The following is a 24175-nucleotide window of genomic DNA, read 5'->3' on the forward strand; positions in this document are numbered from 1 at the left end:
CCTGAAAATTACCAAGTAAGGTCATGCCAAAGGAAGCCAGACACAGCGCCACCAATCCACTAATATTCAGCCACGGGTTTAAAACCTTCGGTTTCAGTTGTATGAAGCGCAGAACAGCTACCACAAGGGCTAGGAATAAAGCAAAGTCTTAAATGAAAGAAATTAAATCACACACCTAGACTGTGAGGCAGAATTTTTTTTTTTTTTTCTGCACTATTTTCTTGGATAAGAGGCAGAATTCTAAAGCCACAATGTGCAAAATCAAACTTTTCACCACAGTACATTTTACATCTCTGGAATGATCCACAATTTTTCAAAGAAACTTTCCATGCAATGCTTATGATTATTTAGACGTTTTATTATACCCAATCTGGGGACAGCAGAGAGGCAGAGAGGACTCGAGGCAGCAGGGCTGTATGTTATTTTGGTGAGACAGGGATGATAGCCCCGTGAATCGTGTTGTTCTCAGAGTTTTCAAAAACAAGGTCAGCACAGGACAGACTGGCTTAGGAGAGCACTGCAGAGGTCTGACACACAGCAAATAAGATGGGATAAAGACAGACCGACTCAGTCTTCCTTTAGCTTAGAACAGTGTGGAAAATAATGACAGGGCAGGAAAATAATGGGAAGAAGACAAGGTTACATCTAGACAGAACAGCTGGTGCCAGCACCATCAACCATGCCTGGGCAGAGGAAGAGAGATAATGGAAAGTGTACAGGTTCCTTTATTACTGGTTTTACGCTCATCCTCCCTTTGATTCTACTTGGAGATGTTCACTGTCAAGCAACAAAGATAGTTAATCCAAATTGGAGCAGTTACAACATTCACACTTACGAAATCTGTATTTTAACAGAGCAGATTGGGGGATTTGGTATATACTAAAAATCATACCCAGTATATCAAGAAAACTCAATTCCTGAAAATAATGTTAATTCCTCATTTTAAAAGTCCACTCTATCTGTTGAAGCAAATGGGTATCTGAGAATCTGAAGAGAGGATGAGGGAAGTTACTTAGATTTCAAATCTGACTTCTAATAGTAACCTTGGGATAGTCCATACTCAGGCCCTAATCTAAAGATGACCTTTTATTAATTGCCTAGGGCAGAGATATTTTCATATTTATACAAAGAGTTGGGAGAGCTTAGTCTACACATGATGAAAAAGCACTTGCAATTAATGTAAATAATATCTACATGTAAGGAAATAAACTTACTACTAAGAGAATTTATTTTGACATTAAGATTCAGTAGGAAAGACAATTAGAAATTCAAGAATTACCCTATTTATTCAGCAATTAAGTTGGCAATTATTTGCTAGAGATTTTGCTTTGATTACAGGCCATTATTAGTAGCCATTAATAAAGAAAATCTATCCATAAATTTGCACTTCCCACGTATGTTGAATTTCATAGTGTCATGCTACGGCTTTAAGCTCAATAAGTTGACTTTTAGTTCTAAGTACTTCTGATCAAAGAGCGGTATAAAACTTGATTAATATTTGGATTTTGGAAGCAAAATAGAGATAAATCATCATTTATGAAATCTCAAATTGTTCATCCCTGACATATCTTTTAGCATATGCTTCAGCTAGTACTCACTATTGATCAGAAAATTAATACATTATACCTGAGTTGACAATAGCTTCTCCAACTATTGGTTTGAGAGACCTAGGTAGGAGTTATATCCAAAGTCTTTAACAATGACAGTAACTATCCTAGAGGATGAAAAACAGGCACAATGTCTTATTAATTTTAGGATAGGAATAGGAGGAAGTGAGGGAGAGGAGTAATTCAACACACGGCACCCCAACACAAAGTCATCATCAGCTAAAGAAGCCATTAGGCCAGGCCCAGTGGCTCACGCCTATAATATCAGCTCTTTGGGAGGCTAAGGAGGGTGGATCATGAAGTGAGGAGTTCGAGACCAGCCTGGCCAACATAGCGAAACCCCGTCTCTACTAAAAATACAAAAAATTAAGTGGTTTTGGTGGTGGGTGCCTGTAATCCCAGCTATTCGGGAGGCTGAGGCAGGAGAATTGCTTACACCTGGGAGGCGGAGGTTGTAGTGAGCTGAGATCTCACCACTGCACTCCAGCCCAGCTGACAGTGCTCTCAAAAAACAAAAAATAAAACAAAACAAAGAGACCATTAGATTAAGCCTAGAAAGTTCAACATAGGCACCATAGGATATCCTTCTAATTAGTTGTGTATAGCTGTTAGGACATAATTACAAGACACTAAGACAGCACATTAAATTTTTTTTTTTTTTTTTTTTTTTTTTTTACGGAGTCTCACTCTGTGGCCAGGTTGGAGTACAATGGTGCAATCTCAGCTCACTGCAACCTTTGCCTCCCTCATTCAAGCAATTCTCCTTTCTCAGACTCCCAAGTAGCTAGGACTACAGGCCCACGCCACCACGCCCAGTTAATTTTCATATTTTTAGTATAGATGGGGTTTCACCATATTGGTCAGGCTGGTCTTGAACTCCTGACCTCAGGCGATTTGCCTGCCTTGGCTCCCCAAAGTGCTGGAATTACAGGCATGAGCTACTGCATCCAGCTAATTTTTTTTTATTTTTTTTTTTGAGATGGAGTCTCACTCTGCCGCCAGGCTGGAGTGCAGTGGTGCAGCACAATCTCAAATCTCAGCTCACTGCAACCTCCATCTCCCGAGTTCAAGAGATTCTCCTGTCTCAGCCTCCTGAGTAGCTGGGACTAGAGGTGCACGCCACCACACCCAGCTAATTTTTTAAAAAATATATATTTCATAGCGACAGGGTTTCACCATGTTGGATAGGATGGTCTCCACTTCCCGACCTCATGATCTGTCCTCCTTGGCCTCCCAAAGTGCTGGGATTACAGGCATGAGCCACCATGCTAATTTTTAAAAAATGACCACTGAAAATATGACTCTGAGAACTCTCTGCTGGTCATTTTGTGGGATAGGATGGTGCTGGAACTTGGCCTAAGCCCCAAACCCAGTTCCTTCCTAAAATGGCTTATGTTGACCCATGCAGTCAGTTTGTTCCTTTGTGCCCAGGAGAACAGAGCTGATGGCCATCTCTTCATTATCTATTTTTCTCCAGTAAACATAGGACATGCAACATCTCCTGGTCCCTGCTTTGCTAGCTGTCCTATTTGTAATATGAATGATGTCATCTTATCATGAACAAATGATAAAATTAAGCAGGAAACAGAAACCTATTAACCCAACACTCCTAACTTCTAGAATTGCATTCTAAACACCACACTTGGCCCTTTTTTTTTTTTTTTTTAACTTCTTAACTCCATTATTAATCAGATCAGGAGAGGCATACTTTCCTTTTAAAATAGATTCTAGCTGAATTTTTAGAATGATGAATCTAATAAAGATTCTGCCCGTAACAGTTTTATTAACACTTAGGTATGAATGGAGGCAGATTTGGAGCGTTATGAAGTCCATTTTTAACCAAGTAGTGATTTAATTCTACCTTCTTGAAAAAGACTTATGGGCTATTCAAAGCCATCTTTATATATGCTGACTAACTTTTACCACATTCACGTTCTGATCAACAGATTTTTTTTTGTTTCATTAAAATTTTTACATTTCACCAACAGTTTCAGAAAAGATTTTTTTTGAGATGGAGTTTTGCTCTTGTTGTCCAGGCAGGAGTGCAACGGTGTGATCTTGGCTCACCGCAACCTCCGCCTCCTGGGTTCAAACAATTCTCCTGCCTCAGCCTCCCTAGTAGCTGGGAGAACAGGCATGCACCACCACGCTTGGCTAATTTTGTATTTTTAGTAGGAACGGGGTTTCTCCATGTTGGTCGGGCTGGTCTTGAACTCCCAACCTCAGGTGATCCGCCCACCTCAGCCTCACGAACTGCTGGGATTACAGCTGAGAGCTACCGTGCTCAGCCCAGAAAAGATTTTAAAAACTCATCCTTCTGTCGTTTTTGCTATTTAGAACAGTCCTTTGCTATACAGGTGTCCCCTACTTAACTTCCCTGTCTATTTTTAAAAGCACAGAAATACAATAATGGCTGATTTTTCTAATTACATTTTAAATTCTGAGTCTGACTGGGTTTTTAAAGTTCAAAACTCAAAATAACATCTCTTCTTTGCAGTTCTAAACTGGTGCCTGGCCAAATCCTTTTTGGTTTTGTTTAGTTTTACTCTTGATGCATCAATAATTCCTATTTATGACTGTGGTAGAACACAACAGTCAATATGTTTTGCTGATGGAGGGAGAGTGGCTGCTATTAGGTGACTGAAGTCATTCAGCTATTAGCTTTATTCTCACAACTTCCCCAAGGCAGGAAATTATATTCCGTTGAAGAAATTTGTCTTAGGACTTTTTCTCTCCCACCCAGTGGAAAGAAATGCAGTTTCAAGACAAACAGCATAACTAATTCTGTAAAGAAAATAACGGCGCATTCAATCTTTGGTTAGTCTGTCAAAAAAGATAAAATATCTTTGCTAATTTTAATATATGCGACACTGACTCATTTTTATATTGTAAATTATAAGCCAGCTGCTGAAAAGCAGTGACTTACAGGCAGTGTGGGTTATTTCTTAAAGTCAGTTATGTAGTCTAAAGTAATGCTCTGATATCAAACAGGGGCAGGCCTGGGGAGATGAAGGTATCCACAGTGTAGAGAAGGAATTATTAGTAAACTGATTCTTTTTCACTCTCAGAGTTGATAAATAAATAATTGTTGGTTTGCTCCCATTGAACACTAATCTTAATCAATTTTATGTCTACCAGATGGCACTAAAAACGATGAAAGATAATAACAGAATAAACACTGGATGTTGTAATACCTTAGAGCAAGAGCTAGCAAAAGCTTAATTGCTTCTTGGTGGAGCAGGAAGGACTGGAGAATAAGATGATGACAAATGTCATCTGGAAGAGGGGATCTTGCTTTCATTGCTTTGTTTTTGGAAATGTTTTTGTAGTAGATCATAAGCCTTAAAACTGGATAAACTTGTGAGCTATACGAACTGAGTTTTTGAAAATTATACACTTAAAGACTACTGGGAAATATCAATTTGTCTTAAGCATACAAAGGAAACAACATGTGGCTTCCGATGTGCTCACTGGTTTGTTTAAAGCCCAGTGGGAGGACAGACAGCTGGTGACAGCTTTTTTTATTCCAGACTTGAGTATCACAATTAAATGAGGTAGCATTTGCAAAGCACTTAGCATTGTTCCTGGAATAGAAATGATGGCTATTAATTATCATTTTTGCCTCCTGTGGGATATTCATACAAATAGGTGCCAGCCTGCAGCCCTATGTGCTATGACGGCAGAGGGACCAGGAAAGGTCCCTGCCCCTGCCATTCAAGATTCACTCTTGGGGCTTTGTGCTCTGTTAAATGCAAATGTTCCTTAGCCGCTATTTATGTCTTGGGATGAAAAAGTTTATTAGGCTTTTTCAGAAGAACAGTGTCAAGAGTAGAAAAAAGGAGTGCGTATAAAGCTCCTGGCAGCTCTGAGGCTGAAAGCAGTGATAACCAAACCTGACTGCCCAGGACTGGCCCTGGTGCCCACAGATGCACAAGATGCTGCAGGTGCCATCCTTCTTGATACTTGTGAATATCTAGGATGTGAAAGTCCTGACTGCCAGGGGCATAAAGAGGAGAGCTTTTTATAAAGATTCGGCAACCCCAGCATCAGGGTTTATTTGACTTTCTCCTTAGGTAGTGTAGCAGTCCATGCCTTCTAGACACTTCCTGCTTTGGCAAATGGGATATACTTTGGGGAAGCCTGGGGAGCGCTTTGATGGAAAGATGGTTAGCTCCAGGGAAGAATCTTGCTAACTGCACAGAAGCTCCCTAGTATATTTCTTTTTGAAACTTACAGGTTCAAGAGAGGCCTGATAGCCTGATGGGAAACATTCTCCATGTTTCTCATGTTCTGGGCTTTCTGAACCAACTAAGTTTCCACCTGTGTTGCATGTTGGACCAAACATCTCCTTTGATTTTCCACTGATTTCGAAAGGTCTTCCCCACCACCTCCTTTTTTTTTTTTTTTTTTTTTTTTTTGAGTCTTGCTCTGTCGTTAGGCTGGAGTGCAGTGGCGTGATCTTGGCTCACTGCAACCTCTGCCTCCTGGGTTCAAGTGATTCTCCCGCCTCAGCCTCTTAAGTAGCTGGGACCACAGGCATGTGCCACCATGCCCCACTAATTTTTGTATTTTGACAGGGTTTCACCATGTTAGCCAGGATGATCTTGATTTCTTGACCTCATGATCCACCTGCCTCAGGCTCCCAAAGTGCTGGGATTACAGGCACGAGCCACTGCACCCTGCCATCTTCCCTTTCTTATAGCAAACATTAAAAAGTAATAGATTAAGAGTGAGTAGGAATTTTGGGTGGTGGAGGTGAAATAACAGGTCACCTCTTTGGGGGACAGCTCCCACAAAGGTTGAATATTCCCTCAGTAACAATACTACCTTTTACTTGAAGTGGAAGTCTCACCATCAAAAGAACCACTTCTAGAACACCATCGTGGGAAAAGTGAGCTGTCTCTGGTCTTTCCTAACAGCATGCTGTCAGTGACAGCTAGTTGACTCTTGGAGAGGCACTGGGAAAGCCTGGCCTTGAGGAGATGGTATACAAGTAGATTTGAAAAAGAATAGAGTGCACAGCTGGTTCCCACCATCTCTGGAGGACTACACAGGGTCATGGACGCACTCACAGAGGGGACAGAATATTACATGAGGGTCTTGGTCCCTGAGAAACAGTGAGGAACGGGGGATAGATATGAGTATCAAAGGTTTCTTCTTCTTTTTTTTTTTTTTTTTTTGAGACGGAGTTTCGCTCTTGTTACCCAGGCTGGAGTGCAATGGCGCAATCTCGGCTCATCGCAACCTCTGCCTCCTGGGTTCAGGTAATTCTCCTGCCTCAGCCTCCTGAGTAGCTGGGATTACAGGCACGTGCCACCATGCCCAGCTAATTTTTTGTATTTTTTAGTAGAGATGGGGTTTCACCATGTTGACCAGGATGGTCTCGATCTCTTGACGTCGTGATCCACCCGCCTCAGCCTCCCAAAGTGCTGGGATTACAGGCGTGAGCCACCGCGCCTGGCCCTCTTCTTCTTTTTAAGCCTCTTTCTCCATTTGCCAGCTTACTACATCTACAGGGACGGGAGAGAGCGTAATCCTAATGCTAATGTTGACCTTCAGGTTTAAAGACAGTATCTACACACATCAACAAATATCACAGAGCCCATGCGTTTTTTTCATCTTTGCTAGTGAGGGAATAAAGAAGGCATTCTTTTCAAAACAACGTATTATACAATATTACATTCTCATACAGGATTTTAGAACATGAAATATATTATTTTATGCAGCAAAAGAAATCAAGTCAAGAATGTCTGAAATGATATAAAGACAGTAAAGGGAAGAGAAAGTGTAAGGACAGCAGGGTGAACGTAAATGGATGTATGAGAGAAAAAGATATTTAAAACAAAGAGCTGACTTCAGCATATTGACATGATATGACGATACTAAATAATCAGCTGAATCTCCAATTTTTTTTATTATTTTTTTTTTTTTTTTGAGATGGAGTTTCGCTCTTGTTACCCAGGCTGGAGTGCAATGGTGCGGTCTCAGCTCACTGCAACCTCCGCCTCCTGGGTTCAGGCAATTCTCCTGCCTCAGCCTCCTGAGTAGCTGGGATTACAGGCATGCGCCACCATGCCCAGCTAATTTTTTGCATTTTTAGTGGAGATGGGGTTTCACTATGTTGACCAGGATGGTCTCGATCTCTTGACCTCATGATCCACCCGCCTCGGCCTCCCAAAGTGCTGAGATTACAGGCTTGAGCCACCGCGCCCAGCTCCCATTGTTTTGATATGAGTCTGGAAAATTTAAAATAAAAAAGAAATGTACCAAAGCATATAAAGCATTCTTTACGCTATTCTTACCTAGGAAGGCTGCCATGTTCATAACTTGACTAAACACACAGCTTGCAGGAGGATTATCACCTGCAATGCTTGAAAAAAATGAAATGTTTTATAGTTATTATATCAAAATATATAATCCTCCCAACTTTCCCTGTGGTCCCACAAGACAGAAGAGAATTGCTGGATTACCTTATATATGGTGCACGCTTCACACTAGGTTTCCTGGATAACCAAAAAAATACAGAGGCTCAGGTTAAAGCACTGTCATTTGTGTGGTTTAACCTTCCCAGTGGGAAAGTTTTTGCTAAATCTGTTGATGAACAATGAATTACCCACAGGTAAACTTTACCTTTCAGCTGAATTTAATGGTAAAATTTTGTCATCTTCCACAGCTATGAAGTATCTATCAAAAAAGAGTAATTTTATAAAACAAAGAAATTGCAAAAAAGAATTGTTTCCCAGTTTTATTAAACTGCACAAATCATATTCATTTTTTTCTGAGAAATGATCTTTTACAATTCTTTACCCACTAGTTCTTTGAAGCTCAAATGTCATTACTAGTAATATTTCCTTAATTTCAAAACATCCCCCAAATTAATGACAACACTTATAAACTGGAAACTAGAAAACAAGGAAATAGACCTTACAACTTTGAGCAAACTAAAATTAGGATTCAGTTTCCAGCTTCTCAGGAAAATGTGTCTGACCTTTCATAACAAACTTTGAGGAACTAAAATAATTTTCTTAAAGAGAATATTACCTAAAATAAGCAGGAACATTTTGTGGTAAGCCAGGACTTCCAATGTAATGATATTCATTTTATAAATATATCAGACCCAGTCATGAATAACTAGACTATGAACTGGACTGCAAATGGAATCCATGGCATGATAGTGTCAAATTTGAAAATCTTGCAAATAATTAATTCATAGAACCAGTTTACAAAATGTTCAATACAACAAGAACACATGAACACAAAACAAACTAGTATTCTTCACTACCTGCTTTGCGTAATTATTACTCACTTTTGTTACTGACTTTGGTTAATAGAAAATGGGGAAAGAAATGAGGACTTTAGCAAGGTTGAATTAGTAAAATATATTATTTTAAAGTATTTATAAATACAGTCATATAGATATGCCATCTACTATTTTTTTGGGGTGGGGACAGAGTCTTGCTCTGTTGCCTCGTCTGGAGTACAGTGGCGCGATCTCAGCTCACTGCAACCTCTGCCTCCAGAGTTCAAGTGATTCTCGTGCCTCAGCCTCCCAAGTAGCTGGGATGACAGGCATGCACCGCTACGCCCGGCTAATTTTTGTATTTTTAGTAGAGACAGGGTTTCACTATGTTGGCCAAGCTGGTCTCAAACTCCTGACCTCAAGTGATCTGCTGCCTCAGCCTCCCAAAATGCTGGGATTACAGGTGTGAGCCACCATGCCTGGCCACTAAATGTAACTATTAAGAGTTACAATTTTATCTACATTGCACCTGAATCCTTAAATAATTAAATGAGAGAATACTTACACTATCCACAATCCAGCTGAAGTAAACAAAGTAAATACAAGAGGTAGGAACATCCATACGCTGCATTTCTTCCCATCCATGCCTGTACCACTGAAATAAAATAAACATGTATTAGTAATGAAAGTAAAATATTTATTTCACTCCTTCAAGATAGAAAGTTTAGTCTAACTGAAAAAAAGTATATTTTACGAAACCATGATTCAAATTGAAATAATTGAAATAATTATTGCCACCTACTCAAGTGTGAAATCCCTGAAACAGTTAACGTGGATGATTGTTATCTAGCTTAAATGTTCCAGAGTTTTCGTTGAGAACTAATGGGCAATTTATTTTAAAATTTTTTTTGTAGAGATGGGGGTCTAGCTATGTTGCCCAAGCTGGTCTTAAACTCCTGGCCTCAAGTGCTTCTCCTGCCTTGACCTTCCAAAGTGTTGAGATTACAGGCCTGAGCCACAGTGCCTGGCCAGAAAATTTTTCATAAAAACATTTATCCTTGTATAAGCATTGATATATTTAAGAAAAGACAGAAGAGTTTGGGTTAGGTTAGGACTTTTGCGATGAGAACTAAGTACAAAGGTATACTTCAACATGCTTTTAGTACTAATATTAACATTTATGTATTTTTGGATCTGACATGTACATAAATCTACAGGCTGGCAGACAAAAGTGTTAAGAACAAATGGCTACTAAATAAATTAGCAATTATCAGGAGGAAATGACAAATACTTTGCAAATCTGAACTTTTCTCATGACATGATACTGAGCAGCTATCTCAGGAGACTAAAGATGAATGCTCTGTGAAACAATGCATTGTGTATAACTTTAAATTAGTGCTAATAAATACACTGAAAGGCTGAGCGCAGTGGCTTGTGCCTATAATCCCAGCACTTCGGGAGGCCAAGCAGGGGCAGATCACAAGGTCAGAAGTTCGAGACCAGCCTGGCCAATAAGGTGAAACCCTGTCTCTGCTAAAAAATTAAAAAAATGAGCCGGGCATGGTGGCACACACCTAAAGTCCCCTACTCAGAAGTCTGAGGCAGGAGAATTGCTGGAACCCAGGAGGCAGAGGTTGCAGTGAGCCAAGATCATGCCACTGTACTCCAGCGTGGGCAGCGGAGCAAGACTCTGTCTCAAAAATAAATAAATAAATAAATAAATAAAATACACTGAAAAAAATACATATGTCTGGCGTTTTGGATGTTACATTTTTAAAGTGAAAAATATATTTTAAAAAAATCCCCACATACACAATGAAGTGAAAATCAGAAGCTCCGGAAATATCTATGAAAAATTATCAGTATTAAAGATAAAGAAATAACTATCACTTTACGTCTTAATTGCCAGACAAAAATCTATCTGAGACACTGAATGCCAACATAATCCTTATGGCAAAAACAAACCTGTTCTAAGAAAATTAAGTGCCTTAGTAACCTCTACTGGGGACCTGACAATCAGAAGAACAATGTCATTATATAGCACCTCTAGGGAGATATCAGTGCTCTTTATTTTGGGTTTTACAATTAACTGCAGCAAGTTTGTTTACTGGGTTTGAACCAGTACTGTCCCATTAGTGAATACCTCCAAGACTTCTGCTTTCATATGCTGGGACTCTGTGGACCCTCCAAGTGTTGAGACGAGAGAGAACATGGTGCTCTCTTCAGGCTGGCGAACCAGTCCCTTCTGCAATGTCTTAGGAGGTCTTAGTTCCCAGGACTGGTGTACCTGATTACGTAGATCTTTCAGACTGGGAGACAGACACAGGGCCTAATAAAGTGTCTTTGAACAGTTGTGCCTTAGTCTAAACACATATCTGGGCAGTGGTGTTAAATAAATTACAGAATCTAGGAGTTGATAGACATTAGAGCCACTTTCAATAATTTAATCCAATCTAACCCAATACAATCCAACTCAAAATTATGGGCACCCTATGCATGCCAGGTACTATACCGGGTGGCAGAAATACTGAGGCAAGGTCTGATGAATACAGCTATTTACACGTAACATTCTATGCAATACATAAAAGCTACTGTATGGCTGGGCACAGTGGCTCACACCTGTTAATCCCAGCACTTTGGGAGGCTGAGGTGGGTGGATCATGAGGTCAGGCGTTCCACAGGACTGACCAATATGCTGAAACCCCGTCTCTACTAAAGATACAAAAAATTAGCCGGGCGTGGTGGCACATGTCTATAATCCCAGCTTCTCGAGAGGCTGAGGCAGGAGAATCACTTGAACCTGGGAGGTGGAGGTTGCAGTGAGCTGAGATCGTGCTATTGCACTCCAGCCTGGGTGACAGGGCGAAACTTTGTCTCAAAAAAAAAAAAAAAAAACCAAAAAGCTACTGTATAAACTAAGTGGTCCATGGCTTTCTAGTTTATATGATATGGAAGAACAATGAACATTTTAAGCATACACAATATTGTTAGTCTCTATTCATTTATTTACGTTCAGAAAGTTGTGGGCTCATAATAAAGCTATCCATTATGGTGACAAAAATAATTCCATAAGTAGCCAAATGTAGAGGGAGCACAGTAAATAGGAGTGATGGTTGAATATGCAAACCAATTATTCTAGGTCTGCCACTGAAATAGGATCCTCTAATAGGATGAGTACAGCCAAGATGGTTAGGAGATCTGGTTCCCAACCTTGGCTTTCCCAATAACTGACTCATTAGGTCTGGGTTGTTACTTAAACCTGTAATATCATTTTCTTACGATGTTACAGAATCTAGGAGCTGAAATATTTTTCAACTCCTAGATTGTGAAATTCAACAAAGTGAAGACCACTGAATGCAAACAAAGGGAGAAGGATGTTAAGGGCAGAGGCTTCACAGAGGGGCAGTACCTTGGAGGTTAAGCCAAGTCTGGTATTTTACACCTTTGCAAAAACAGAATGATCCAATATACTCAGAAGTATCAGCCCCAGAGAAAATGTTAACTGTCTTTACAATAGATTGGTGAATACATCAGAATGACAACTTATTAATGTACAATGAGAGGCACAACTGTCAAATGGACAAATACTTATTCTGGCTCCCCTTTTAGGAACATCCATGTGGGAAATCCAAATTGTCAAGCAGGGAGGTAGAGTGAAGAGAGTTAATAAGATAATCCTAAGACCACGGCATCAAGCTAAAAATAGCTTTATATACTAATTTCCTGGCCCAAGGTACTGGGATGTCCCCTTCAGCCACTGATCCTCATTTGCCTGCTCTTGTCAGCTTATATTGTTACCAAACAACTTGCAATAGAGAAACAACTCTGATGTGCTCTCTGTTCCAGGTACTGGGGGAGGATTCCTGGAGGTGCCTGGAGATGAATGCTTAATTTGCTTTAGTTTCACAAGCCAGATACTTGGCTGAAAATACCTTTTTGCAAAGGATAAACAAACAAATCTATTAAATTAACTCTCTTTTTTTTTTTTTGAGACAGGATCTCGCTTTGTCACCCAGGCTGGATGGGGTGCAGTGATGTGATCACAGCTCACTGCTGCTTCAACCTCCTGGGCTCAAGCAATCCTCCCACCTCAGCCCCCTAAGTAGCTGGGACTACAGCTGCATGCCAACACACCTGGCTAATTTTTTGTAGAGACGAGGTTTCACTATGTTACCCAAGCTAGCCTGGAACTCCTGAGCTCAAATGATCTGCGCACGTGAGCCACTGCCTGTGGCCAAATTAACTATTAACTTTGCCTTACTGTTGCCTGAGAATTAAAGTTACAAGTAGGAGATGGATTTGTTTCCTGCATCCTTCCAGACACCATGGAAATAAACTGGCCCATTGCTTCTAGTCACATTAGAAAGTGTCACCCAAACATTACTTACATTTCCTAGCGATAATAAGTTCCACTCTTTCCCTGAGCTAAATCAACAAGATTCCTCCCAGCTAGAAAAGTACAGTTTCTCCTTGCCTCTTTAAAGAAGGAGGGGGAGAAGAAAGGAATACTCCACACTCCTAAAATAGTTTTATCTTTGCTTTTTTTTTTTTTTTTTTTTTTTAAGTGATCCATCTCACTATGTTGTCCAGGCTGAATTCAAACTCTTGGGTTCAAGAGATCCTCCCACTTCGGCCTCCCTAGTAGCTGGGACTACAGGCATGGACCACCACACCTGGCTTGTTGTATCTTTGCATTCCAAATTGTACTTCTTTTTTCTTTTTCTTTCTTTTTTTTTTTTTTTTTTTGAGATGGAGTCTCATTCTGTTGCCCAGGCTGGAATGCAGTAGTGTGGTCTTGGCTCACTGCAAACTCCGCCTCCTGCATTCAAGTGATTCTCCCACCTCAGCCTCCCAAGTAGCTGGGATTACAGTCACCCGCCACCACACCCAGCTAATTTTTGTATTTTTAGTAGAGACGGGGTTTCACCATGTTGGCCAGGCTGGTCTCAAACTCCCGACCTCAGGTAATCAGCCTGCCTTGGCCTCCCAAAGTGCTGGGATTATAGGTGTGAGCCACCGCACCCGGCCTCTACTTCTTTGTTATTCTACATAATATTTACTCTATTGATATTAATCTTCCAATAATACTTCACAGTAAAAAAATTAAAGATAATTCTTCCTATGTCCTAAATGTTTAATTATATCTAGGACAACGTCACCTCATGAGCTTCTAACAAATGGAGGAAACGAGCCAGGATTTGCATAAACCTTCTTGAAAGGGTTCTGGCATTTAGATTTGCTTTGGAAGACTCTCCTCGGAATGGTATCATTTATCCAAATGATCTGCAAAGCTGTTATCCAGATGGTCAAACCTTCCTAGAGAGCCAATACTGCAAACTCTCTGTATATTTCTGTCGCATGTTCTTTTCTTCCAATAAATGTCACTCCCTGAGTCTGAGTTATCTTCTCTCTCTTTTCCTCAATCTGTGGTGTGAGTGAGACTGCACAGTGGGGCTCGTCAACACTGTGTTGATGATTTTGATGAAAATGCCCATCTTCTACCACTCCCTTTGTGACCTGGCATCCCTGGAGTTTTCTTTTTTCCTCTGAGAGAAAATGACCTGTAGCTCGAGGTCTGCAGAGGCTCCCACTGTTGACACTTTTGTTGCTCTGGAAGTCTCAAAGCAGCAAATAGCCACGAGAACACCTGGCCATTTGAAAATGTACAATTTTTGTGGAAGTGAACAGAATGGTAGTTTATTATCCAAGACTCTAACTCCTTTCATTGGCTAGAAAAGGGGGTCTTCATAAAGTCAAAGTTACAGCAGGGAGGGGTGGCTCACACTTGAAATCCCAGCACTTTGAGAGGCTCAGGCGGGCAGAACATCTGAGGTCAGGAGTTCGAGACCAGCCTGGCCAACATGGTGAAACCCGTCTCCAGTAAAAATACAAAAATTAGCTGGGTGTGGTGGCATGCACTTGTAGTTTCAGCTACTTGGGAGGCTAAGACAGGAGAATTGCTTGAGCCCAGGAGGCAGAGGTTGCAGTGAGCTGAGATCCACACTTCACTCCAGCCTGGATGACAGAGCAAGACTCTTTCTCAAAAAATAAATAAATAAATAAATAAAGTCAAAGTCACATGATTATTCATACTTCTATCATCAAATTCAAAACAGATAGATTATACAGTGTTAGCTACTGAAGCTACGAGTGAAAGAACACAGCATACCATTACCCATGCTAATCCTTGAAGACAAACTTTCTATTCTGTCAAGCCACAAATGGAAATGGAAGCTACAAATGGAAAAGTAAAGCCCAATCTGCATTTACAGCTTAAAAACTTTATTAGTGAGAACCACTTACAACAATGACCGTGAAGTGTCATGAACGTTCATATTTTGAAGGGCTGGAAAGGACTTGCTTATTATAAATAGAAGGACTTTGTCCTGCCTGGGGCAATGGAGAGAGGCAGCTATAGTTCACAGACTCGAGCCGGGCGACCAAGGCCTGGAATCTCAGCTCAGCCTCTTTTTAGTTGTGTGTCCTTGGTTAAGTCTTCTCTGTGCCTCGGTTTCCATATCAGCAAAGTGGAAATAGTAATGGTATTTACCTTAAAGGGTTTTTATGAGGACTGAAAATATGTTTAAAATATGCAGAACAGTGCCTGGCATACAGCCAGCATTTCAATAAATGTGAACTGTATTACACTAAAAATGCTGTTGGGGTCTTTGGTTATCTTTTTTTGTCTTGTAATTTATCAAGGAATGAGCCCCCTGCTATAGTAATTTTTCATTCTTCTGTAAGGGCCAGCTGGAAGGAAGCAGAAATGATAAAGGAGTCACCCTCTCATGGCCATGACAGTCGCAATGTCCGTGAGCCATCCTTGTTTGTTTTTAACCACCTGAAAATCTGACTTTTCTTTTGTGTCATGGGCAAGTGTGAAGGGCTGGTGTTATCTTATCAGTCACTTGTACAACATATACAAATCAGTAAGTGTAATCCATCACATAAACTAAACCAATGCAAAAACCACATGATTATCTCAATAGATTCAGAAAAGGCCTTCAATAAAATTCAACACCCCTTCATGCTAAAAACTCTCAATAAATTAGGTATTGATGGACTATATCTCAAAATAATAAGAGCTATTTGTACCAAACCCACATATATGCCTTGGAATACCATGGAGCCATAAAAAGAATGAGTTCATGTCCTTTGCAGGGACATAGATAAAGCTGTAAACCATTATTCTCAGTAAACTAACACAGGAACAAAAAACCAAAGACCGCATGTTCTGTCATGAGTGGGAGCTGAACAATGAGAACACATGAACACAGGGAGGGGAACATCACACACTGGGGCCTGTCGGGGGGTGAGGGGCTACAGGAGGGACAGCATTAGGAGAAAACCTAATGTAGATGACAGGTTGATGGGTGCAGCAAACCACCATGGCATGTGTATACCTGTGTAACAAACCTGCATGCTCTGCACAGGTATCTCAGAACTTAAAGTATAATAATTTTTTAAAAAATGGAAAAAAGGTAACAAGTATTGGCAAGGATGTGGAGAAATCAGAACCCTTGTGCATTGTTGTTGGGAATATAAAATAGTACAGCTGTTGGAAAATGGTATGGCAGTTCCTCAAAAAGTTAAAAATAGAACGACCATATGATCCATAAATTCTACTTCTGTGTATATAACCATACAAATTGGACGCAGGGACTTGAGCAGATATTTATATACCCATGTTCATAGCAGCATTATTCACAACAGCTGGAAACATTATTCACAAAAGGTGGAAACAAGTGCTTATCAACCAATGACTGGATTAATAAAATGTGGTCTAGACATCAATGGAATATTATTCAGCCTTAAAAAGGAAGGAAATTCTGATACATGCTAAATTATAGATTAACCTTCAAATCATTGTGCTAAGTGAAATAAGTAAGCCAGACACAAAGTAGTGAAATTCACAGAAGCAAAAGTGGAATGGTGGCTGCCAGGGGATGAGGGAAAAGTGGGAAAGAGGAGTTACTGTTTAGTGGGAATAGAGTTTCAGTTTTGCCACTGAACTGCACTTTAAAATGGTAAACTTTGGCCAGGCATAGTGGCTCATGACTGTAATCCCAGCACTTTGGGAGGTTGAGGCGGGTTGATCACGAGGTCAGGAGATTGTGACCAGCTTGGCCAACACCGTGAAATCCTGTCTCTACTAAAAATACAAAAATTAGCTGGGCATGGTGGTGCGTGCCTGTAGTCCCAGCTACTCGGGAGGCTGAGGCAGGAGAATCGCTTGAACCCAGGAGCTGGAGCTTGCAGTGAGCCAAGATCGCACCACTGCACTCCAGCCTGGTGACAGAGCAAAACTCTGTCTCAAAAAAAAAAAAAAGGTAAATTTTATGTCATGATATTCTAGCACAATAAAAAACAAAAGATTAAAAAAGATAGTCATAAGGCAAATGTGTGACTAAAATCTGGTCTGTGCTAACAAAGTCTGTTGACATTAAAAACAAACAACCAACCAACCAACCCGTCACCTGACCTAAAAAGCAGACCATATTTCTGTTGAGCCCCTACCCAGACTGATTTGCAAAGAGAGATACAAAAGAAGAGGAAGAGTTTTTAGAAATTTGGTGTCCTGAAGGGTTGGAAAAGCCAATGACTTCCATACCTTAAACAGAAAGAGACTAGAGGTGAAAATAAAGGTTTTTGCCTTCCCTCCCAAGTCTGCTGTCTCAGGGGGCTCCGTACAGCTGCCACCACATTGTGAGAGAAAAATATGGAGGGCAGGGAAACAAAGAAATAAAGCAGGCAGATACGGCCCGAGTCTTGAAAAGAAGGTTGGGAGAGAAGGCTGGCATGTGAACTGGCTGGAAGCTCTGAGTTCTTGAACTGCATTAGCAAAGGGACCACAGCCAAGCCAATGAAAGGACTGTTGCACTTTCAGACCTCCACGTTTGCACCAGCAGGCAGTGGGCTGCAAAAGCTGAACAGCCACCAAAGGGCATATCCCTAGCACCCACTTCAGATTTGGCCAAGGAGAAAACTGAACACAGAGAGGCCCCTTCCCCAAGAGCAAGGCCAAGGGACACCAAGAGCATGAGCAAGGGCTCTCCTGAAGAGCAGAACCAGAATCTACTCAGGGAAGCTTCTCTCCTGCTGGGGCAGGGGGCCTTCCCATTGCCTGCCGCAGGATCCTAGTCCTGCTATAAACCAGGGGCTGCTGTGTGCATTTCCTCCTCCTCTTCTTCCAGTGAGAGTTTTAATTTCCAGAGGGGTTTTTTCTGTTCCCTGTTCTACCGTGGTATATTGAGTATGAGTATGAGTGCAGAAGGGGAGATAACTTGCCTTTTAGTTCACAGGTTTCAAGACCATCAGGAACCATGTTGGAACATGATGGAAAGAATCATGTGTTACCCAGAGACCACAGACTGTCAGGCAGGGCATTTACTGGATGGGGCTTTGGTTTGTCTCCCTTGGGATGAAGCAAGTGTGTTCTGTGTGTAGAAATTAAGGCGTTTACTGATTCTTGGTGTTCAGAGGCACTGACTCCAGCAAAGACAGACAGCTGTCCAGGAACATCCATTGTTCTCTCCTTCCACTGTGTCAGAAGAATAGCTAAGCACATGGCTGCCCATCTACATGACTCTCCCCATCTTCATCTGCACTGTGAAGTAGCCACGTGAATTATTTCTTGCCAGTGGATATAAGCCTGCCTGGCACATATTCATTTCCTATGAACTGAGACATGATGACCAAAAGACAGGAGCTATGCTGCATACGGCCTTGCTGTCAGGAGCACCTACTCCCCTCACTGATATGAAATAGCCACCCTGGAATGTTATGTGAAAAACAAACTTCATTTTTAAGCCACATTATTATTGTTGCCTAATTGTTGTTAGACCAGCTGAACCTTTCACTCAGAGTACATTCAGATACTCTGCTAAATGAAGCCCAAACACTTCACCTGATGTCTCACCCTATTCCCGATAAAAATGACAAAGTCAGCAGGGCACGGTGGCTCAAGCCTGTAATCCCAGCACTTTGGGAGGCCGAGGTGGGTGGATCACGAGGTCAAGAGATCGAGACCATCCTGGTCAACATGGTGAAACCCCGTCTCTACTAAAAATACAAAAAAATTAGCTGGGCATGGTGGCGCGTGCCTGTAATCCCAGCTACTCAGGAGGCTGAGGCAGGAGAATTGCCTGAACCCAGGAGGCGGAGATTGCAGTGAGCCGACATCGCACCATTGCACTCCAGGCTGGGTAACGAGCGAAACTCCGTCTCAAAAAAAAAAAAAAAGACAAAGTCACTCTGTCCATTAGCTACTTGAGAGGTACATTGATTCCGAAGTGACACTAACTTAACAGAACCCTACTCTGGTGAATCCAGTGATACCCAAGAGTTCTGAGTGACTAGGTGGTTCCCCTCAGCACAGGAAGGAATTAAGGCCAGGGAATGGGTTCCTTACTTAGCAGTGGCCCATCTTTAACATATATAATTTTTAGATAGGTTTTATAAATATCCACACATACCTTTTCCTTAAAGATTTCACTGTATTTTACAGCTCCTGAATCAAATGAATACACAGCACAGCACCCTGAGAAGTATAGGAATGGCTGGGTAACATGACTAATTTCATTTTACAAATGACAGTGAGGTGATTACTACCAACGTGGCTGACTCAGCAGTTCTAAAGGATGTCTTCTAGACCTTCAGCCACATGAAGTGATTTCACGTGCCTTCCTATCCCTAAGGCAAAACAAAAATGAACAAAAAAACTTATACAGCAGCCTGACCACAAGCTAATTGAAAATGAGATCCTTGGGCTGGGCGCGGTGGCTCACGCCTGTAATGCCAGCACTTTGTGAGGCCAAGGTGGGCGGATCACGAGGTCAAGAGATCGAGACCATCCTGGTCAACATGGTGAAACCCCGTCTCTACTAAAAATACAAAACATTAGCTGGGCATGGTGGCGCGTGCCTGTAATTCCAGCTACTCAGGAGGCTGAGGCAGGAGAATTGCCTGAACCCAGGAGGCGGAGGTTGCAGTGAGCCGAGATCGCGCCATTGCACTCCAGCCTGGGTAACAAGAGTGAAAATATGTCTCAAAAAAAAAAAAAAAGAAAAAAGAAAAAAGAAAAAAAAAAAAGATCCTTGTGCCTGGAAGCCCCTGGTCTACAGCTTTGAAATAGCATCACAGCAACCCTCTTTCTGGCATACAGTCACAGCTCCAAGGGCCAAAACAAACAGTAAGCTTTCACAATGCTGGCTCTCCCTGCTAGGCTCTGACTCCAACACCTCAGGCCTGGTTCAGTGAAGAGAAACAACCAACATGAAGCAAACCAGAGCACAAGAAATGCACCACCCAGATCCCCCGAGGACAGGCAGGCCCGGAAAATACAAGAGATGGGGACCTGAGAAGCAGTTTCAGGTTGAATCTTAGAACACACAGACAGAAATGCTAGGCATTCTGTCTGACCATCGAGCCCCAAACAGTAAACCTGGATCTCCTCCTCAAACAAGCTGGCAGCTGCTCAGGGGATGTGTGATGCCAGGGTGACAGTCAAAATAATCATTCTTCCATGCTCCATTCTAATGGGAAATCAGAACAGAGCAGGAACCATGAACACATTTCCTGGATTCAGATTCTCTGGTTTCAAATCCAGGCTCTGCCATTTCGTAGCTAGGTGATGCTGTACAAATTACTTAAACTTCCTTAAGCCTCAATTTTCTCATCTATAAAATGGGGAACATAATAAGGACTGTGGTGAGGATTAAAGGAGTTTAACACGAGACTGTTTTATAAGCACATGACAAACATTCAATACTAGGAAGCTATTATTTGTATAAATGGTTCTCTCAATACCACTGATGCCCATCCCATTTGTAGTCTAGGAAAAGAAGGTAAAACTGCAGATTTATTCCAGCTGAAAGACGACTGCTTAGGAACTCAGGGAGAGACCTGACAGAGAATGTAGGGCATGCTTTTAATGTCCTCTTGGTGAAGCAGAAGAAACAAATTCTTCAAATAGTCTCTTAGAAATTACTTTATGCTGATGACTGCTTTGGAAGGACAAAACACACATGAAATATACCAGATCGTAGGTTGCTTGTTGGAGTTCAGGTTGATGATGGGAAAAGTTGTACATCATCCTGCAATCTTCCCATGGCCAGAAGAATTAATCAGCAACTCAGAACCCAAACTCCCCAGAACACTTAGGGCCACTACATCACCAGAATGAAAAACAGCGAGACCAGGGACTTGTGAAATGTAGTTAACTGCCTCATGCCTGTCCTTCCAAAGCCTGTTGGTGCTTCATACAACTCCTGAAAGGTGGCCCAATGCAGTTTCTCACTTCATACAGTACCCTTACAAAAACCAACCTGGAACAGATCTTGTAAATGATCAACCTTCTCTATCTTCCTCAAATCCTCTCTCATTTCCCACCAGTGATGCCATTTCATGTTTATTTTAAGCACTTATAAGGTTACAGGCTATGTGTCCTCAGAAATAGGAGCAAAATCAGGACTATCACTGTGATGGCTAATTTTAGGTGTCAACTTGATTGGGCTAAAGACTGCCCAGGTATCTGGTAAAACATTATTCCTGAGTGTGCTTGTCAGGATGTTTTTGGAAGAAATTAGCATTTGAATTGGTAGACTGAGTAAAGAAAACTCACCCTTACCAATGTGGGAAGGCATCACCCAATCCATTGAGGACCCTGATAGAATAAAAAGGCAGAGGAGGGATAAATTCTCTCTTTTCTTGTGCTGGAACACCCATCTTCTACTGCCCTTAGACATCAGAACTCCAGTCTCAGCCTTGGGACTCCAGACACATACCTGCACCCCTCCCAGCCTCTGAAGCCTTCAGCCTCAGACTGAGGGTTACAGTATCAGCTCCCCTTGCTCTCAGGCCTTCAGACTTGGACTGAATCCAATCCAGCTGGATTCAGCAGCTTTACAGGGTCTCCAGCTTGCAGATGGCACATAATGGGACTTCTGATCTTCATAATTGCCTAAGCCAATTCTCATAATAAATCTCTTATATATCTCTATATATCCTATTGATTCTGTTTCTCTTGACTATACAGTCATCAACAAAAGTGGCTCCATAGTTAACCCAGGAAATGAAGCACGTAAAGCAATAACATATTCTAACAACAACTTGCAAGGGGACTGCTAAGAGGACTGACATGTTTCCCAACTCTCCTTGCAAAGACTAGCAAACATCCTCAGAAAGTAGTGACTGGGCCGGGCGTGGTGGCTCATGCCTGTGATCGCAGTACTTTGGGAGGCCAAGGTAGGCTAATCAGCTGAAGTCAGGAGTTCAAGACCAGCCTGGCCAACATGGTAAAACCCCATCTCTACTAAAACTACAAAAATTAGCCAGGCATAGTGGTGGGCACTTGTAATCCCAGCTACTTAGGAGACTGAGGCAGGAGAATCACTTGAACCTGAGAGGCAGAGGTTGCAGTGAGCCAAGATCATGCCACTGCACTCCAGCCTGGGTGACAGAGCGAGATGCCATCTCAAATAAGAAAAAAAAAAAAGTAGTAACCGATATGAGCTGCTCCATGCCCTGGCCCCTGGCCACCATGCCCCTCAGCAGCTCTCGCAAGGCTCCAGTGTTGCTCACCAGACCAGGATGCACTGGGCTTTGGTCCTGGGTTACCTCTACAGGGCAGTCCTCTTCCAGCTATCCCTTTACAGCTTGTATGCCAGCTCCCTTCTTCAGCCGCCTCTACTTTTCTGAAGTGGATCATACGTTGACACCACTTTCCTCTCCTAGGTGGGAGGGTGGGGCAGGACGGAGGTGGGAGGAATCGTACCCTGAGACATACAAGGGGTTTCTCTTTGGTTCCATTTACCATTCCTAGACCAGCAGGCTCCTCCCCACTGGGATTTGGCTGCCCAGTTTCTAGACAATGGGCACTGCTGTACCTTTCAAAACTTGCCACCTGCTTGCCCCACTTCCTAGCAATGGAACCTGACTAATTCACCTTTAAAGCAGCTCCACAGTACTTGGTAGAGCATAAAAAATGGATTGGGAGAATATTCTTCTTTTAGAAACAGCCCATCAGTTATTAGATAACTTGTTCTCTTCCTTCGATAACTATTTATAGCATATTATTTGGATTCTCAAATCAGTTATACTCCCCCAATATCTTGAATTGTTCCTTGCCTGGGGTGACTTAAGGGCAGATTCATTGACTGAAGCAGTTGAACCATTAGCATTCTCAGCGTGTCTCCACAGTGCCGTAAAAGCTGCTTGGATTCGGAGGACGAGTGTTAGTCTTCTGGAAACAACCTGACAGTAAAGAACAGCAATCTGGCAAACCTGCTTGACAGAAATATCCTCACTTCTTTGGTTGTAAATCTGTATTTGTCATGTCACCTTTTGGCCTATCATATAGTTTTCTGAACAGAGTTACTCACCAGAAAGGATTTTCCTAAGCAAACGGCTACTGTTGCTTTATCCCCATGGTGAATGCAGTAGTACCCTCTTATCCACAAAGGACACACACATTCCATGACCCCCAGGAGATGCCTGAAATCTCAGATAGTAACAAACTCTATATATACAATGTTTTCTCTTTCTCTCTCTCTCTCTCTCTCTCTCTCTCTCTCTCTCTTTTTGACATTGGGTCTTACTCTGCTGCTGAGGCTGGAATGCAATGGTGCGATCTCAGCTCACTGCAACCTCCACCTCCCAGTTAAAGTGATTCTCCTGCCTCAGCCTCCCCAGGTAGCTGGGATTAAAGGAACCTGCCACAACGCCCAGCTAATTTTCATATTTTGAGTAGAGATGGGGTTTCACCATATTGACCAGGCTGGTCTCAAACTTCTGACCTCAAGTGATTCACCCGCTTTGGCTTCCCAAAGTGCTGGGATTACAGGCATGAGCCACTGCACTCTGCCATGATGTTTTTTCTATACATACATGCATATGATAAAGTTTAATTTATAAATTAGTCACGGTAGGAGAGTGACAATAATAAAATAATAAAATAGAACAATTATAATAATATGCTGTAATAAAAGCTATATGAATGTGCTCCTCCCTATCTATTTCAAAATATATGAGTATCTTTGGACCTCAGTTGACTATGAGTAACTGAAACTGTGGAAAGTGATATGGGGGTCTACTGTACATTTCTATTCTGGTTTAGAAAACAGTGTTATAAATTTGTCATTGAGAGGTGGTCTGCAGTTTTTGCATCTTCCGGCGAATGTTGAAAGAAACCTGTCACACTGAGGGCTTAGACGGTGGACCTGGGTAGATCGGTCGTAGGGATTTTTGTTATCTTTATATCATCTGGACTTGTGAATTATATTGACATGCAGTAGTGCCATGCCCAAAACAGTTAACCGTTAATAGTTCA

At 41.8% G+C, this 24175-nt stretch overlaps 1 protein-coding gene across 3 annotated transcripts in view; it reads right to left on the reverse strand.

Annotated features, from left to right (window-relative positions):
* The window catches only part of TMEM150C (transmembrane protein 150C), a 76195-nt gene that overhangs the window by 14340 nt on the left and 37680 nt on the right, over window positions 1–24175 (reverse strand). For all 3 annotated transcript variants that reach the window (XM_074396352.1, XM_074396351.1, XM_074396349.1), the window contains exons 2-6: window positions 9413–9502; window positions 8238–8291; window positions 8078–8110; window positions 7910–7977; window positions 2–129 (exon numbers count right to left, since the gene is read on the reverse strand). In XM_074396352.1, the coding sequence (XP_074252453.1) occupies window positions 2–129; window positions 7910–7977; window positions 8078–8110; window positions 8238–8291; window positions 9413–9492 (363 nt within the window). In that variant the 5' untranslated portion in view covers window positions 9493–9502. The remainder of the gene's footprint in view (window position 1; window positions 130–7909; window positions 7978–8077; window positions 8111–8237; window positions 8292–9412; window positions 9503–24175) is intronic.

This window comes from Saimiri boliviensis, chromosome 3, assembly GCF_048565385.1.
Source record: "Saimiri boliviensis isolate mSaiBol1 chromosome 3, mSaiBol1.pri, whole genome shotgun sequence".
Lineage (NCBI taxonomy): Eukaryota > Metazoa > Chordata > Mammalia > Primates > Cebidae > Saimiri > Saimiri boliviensis.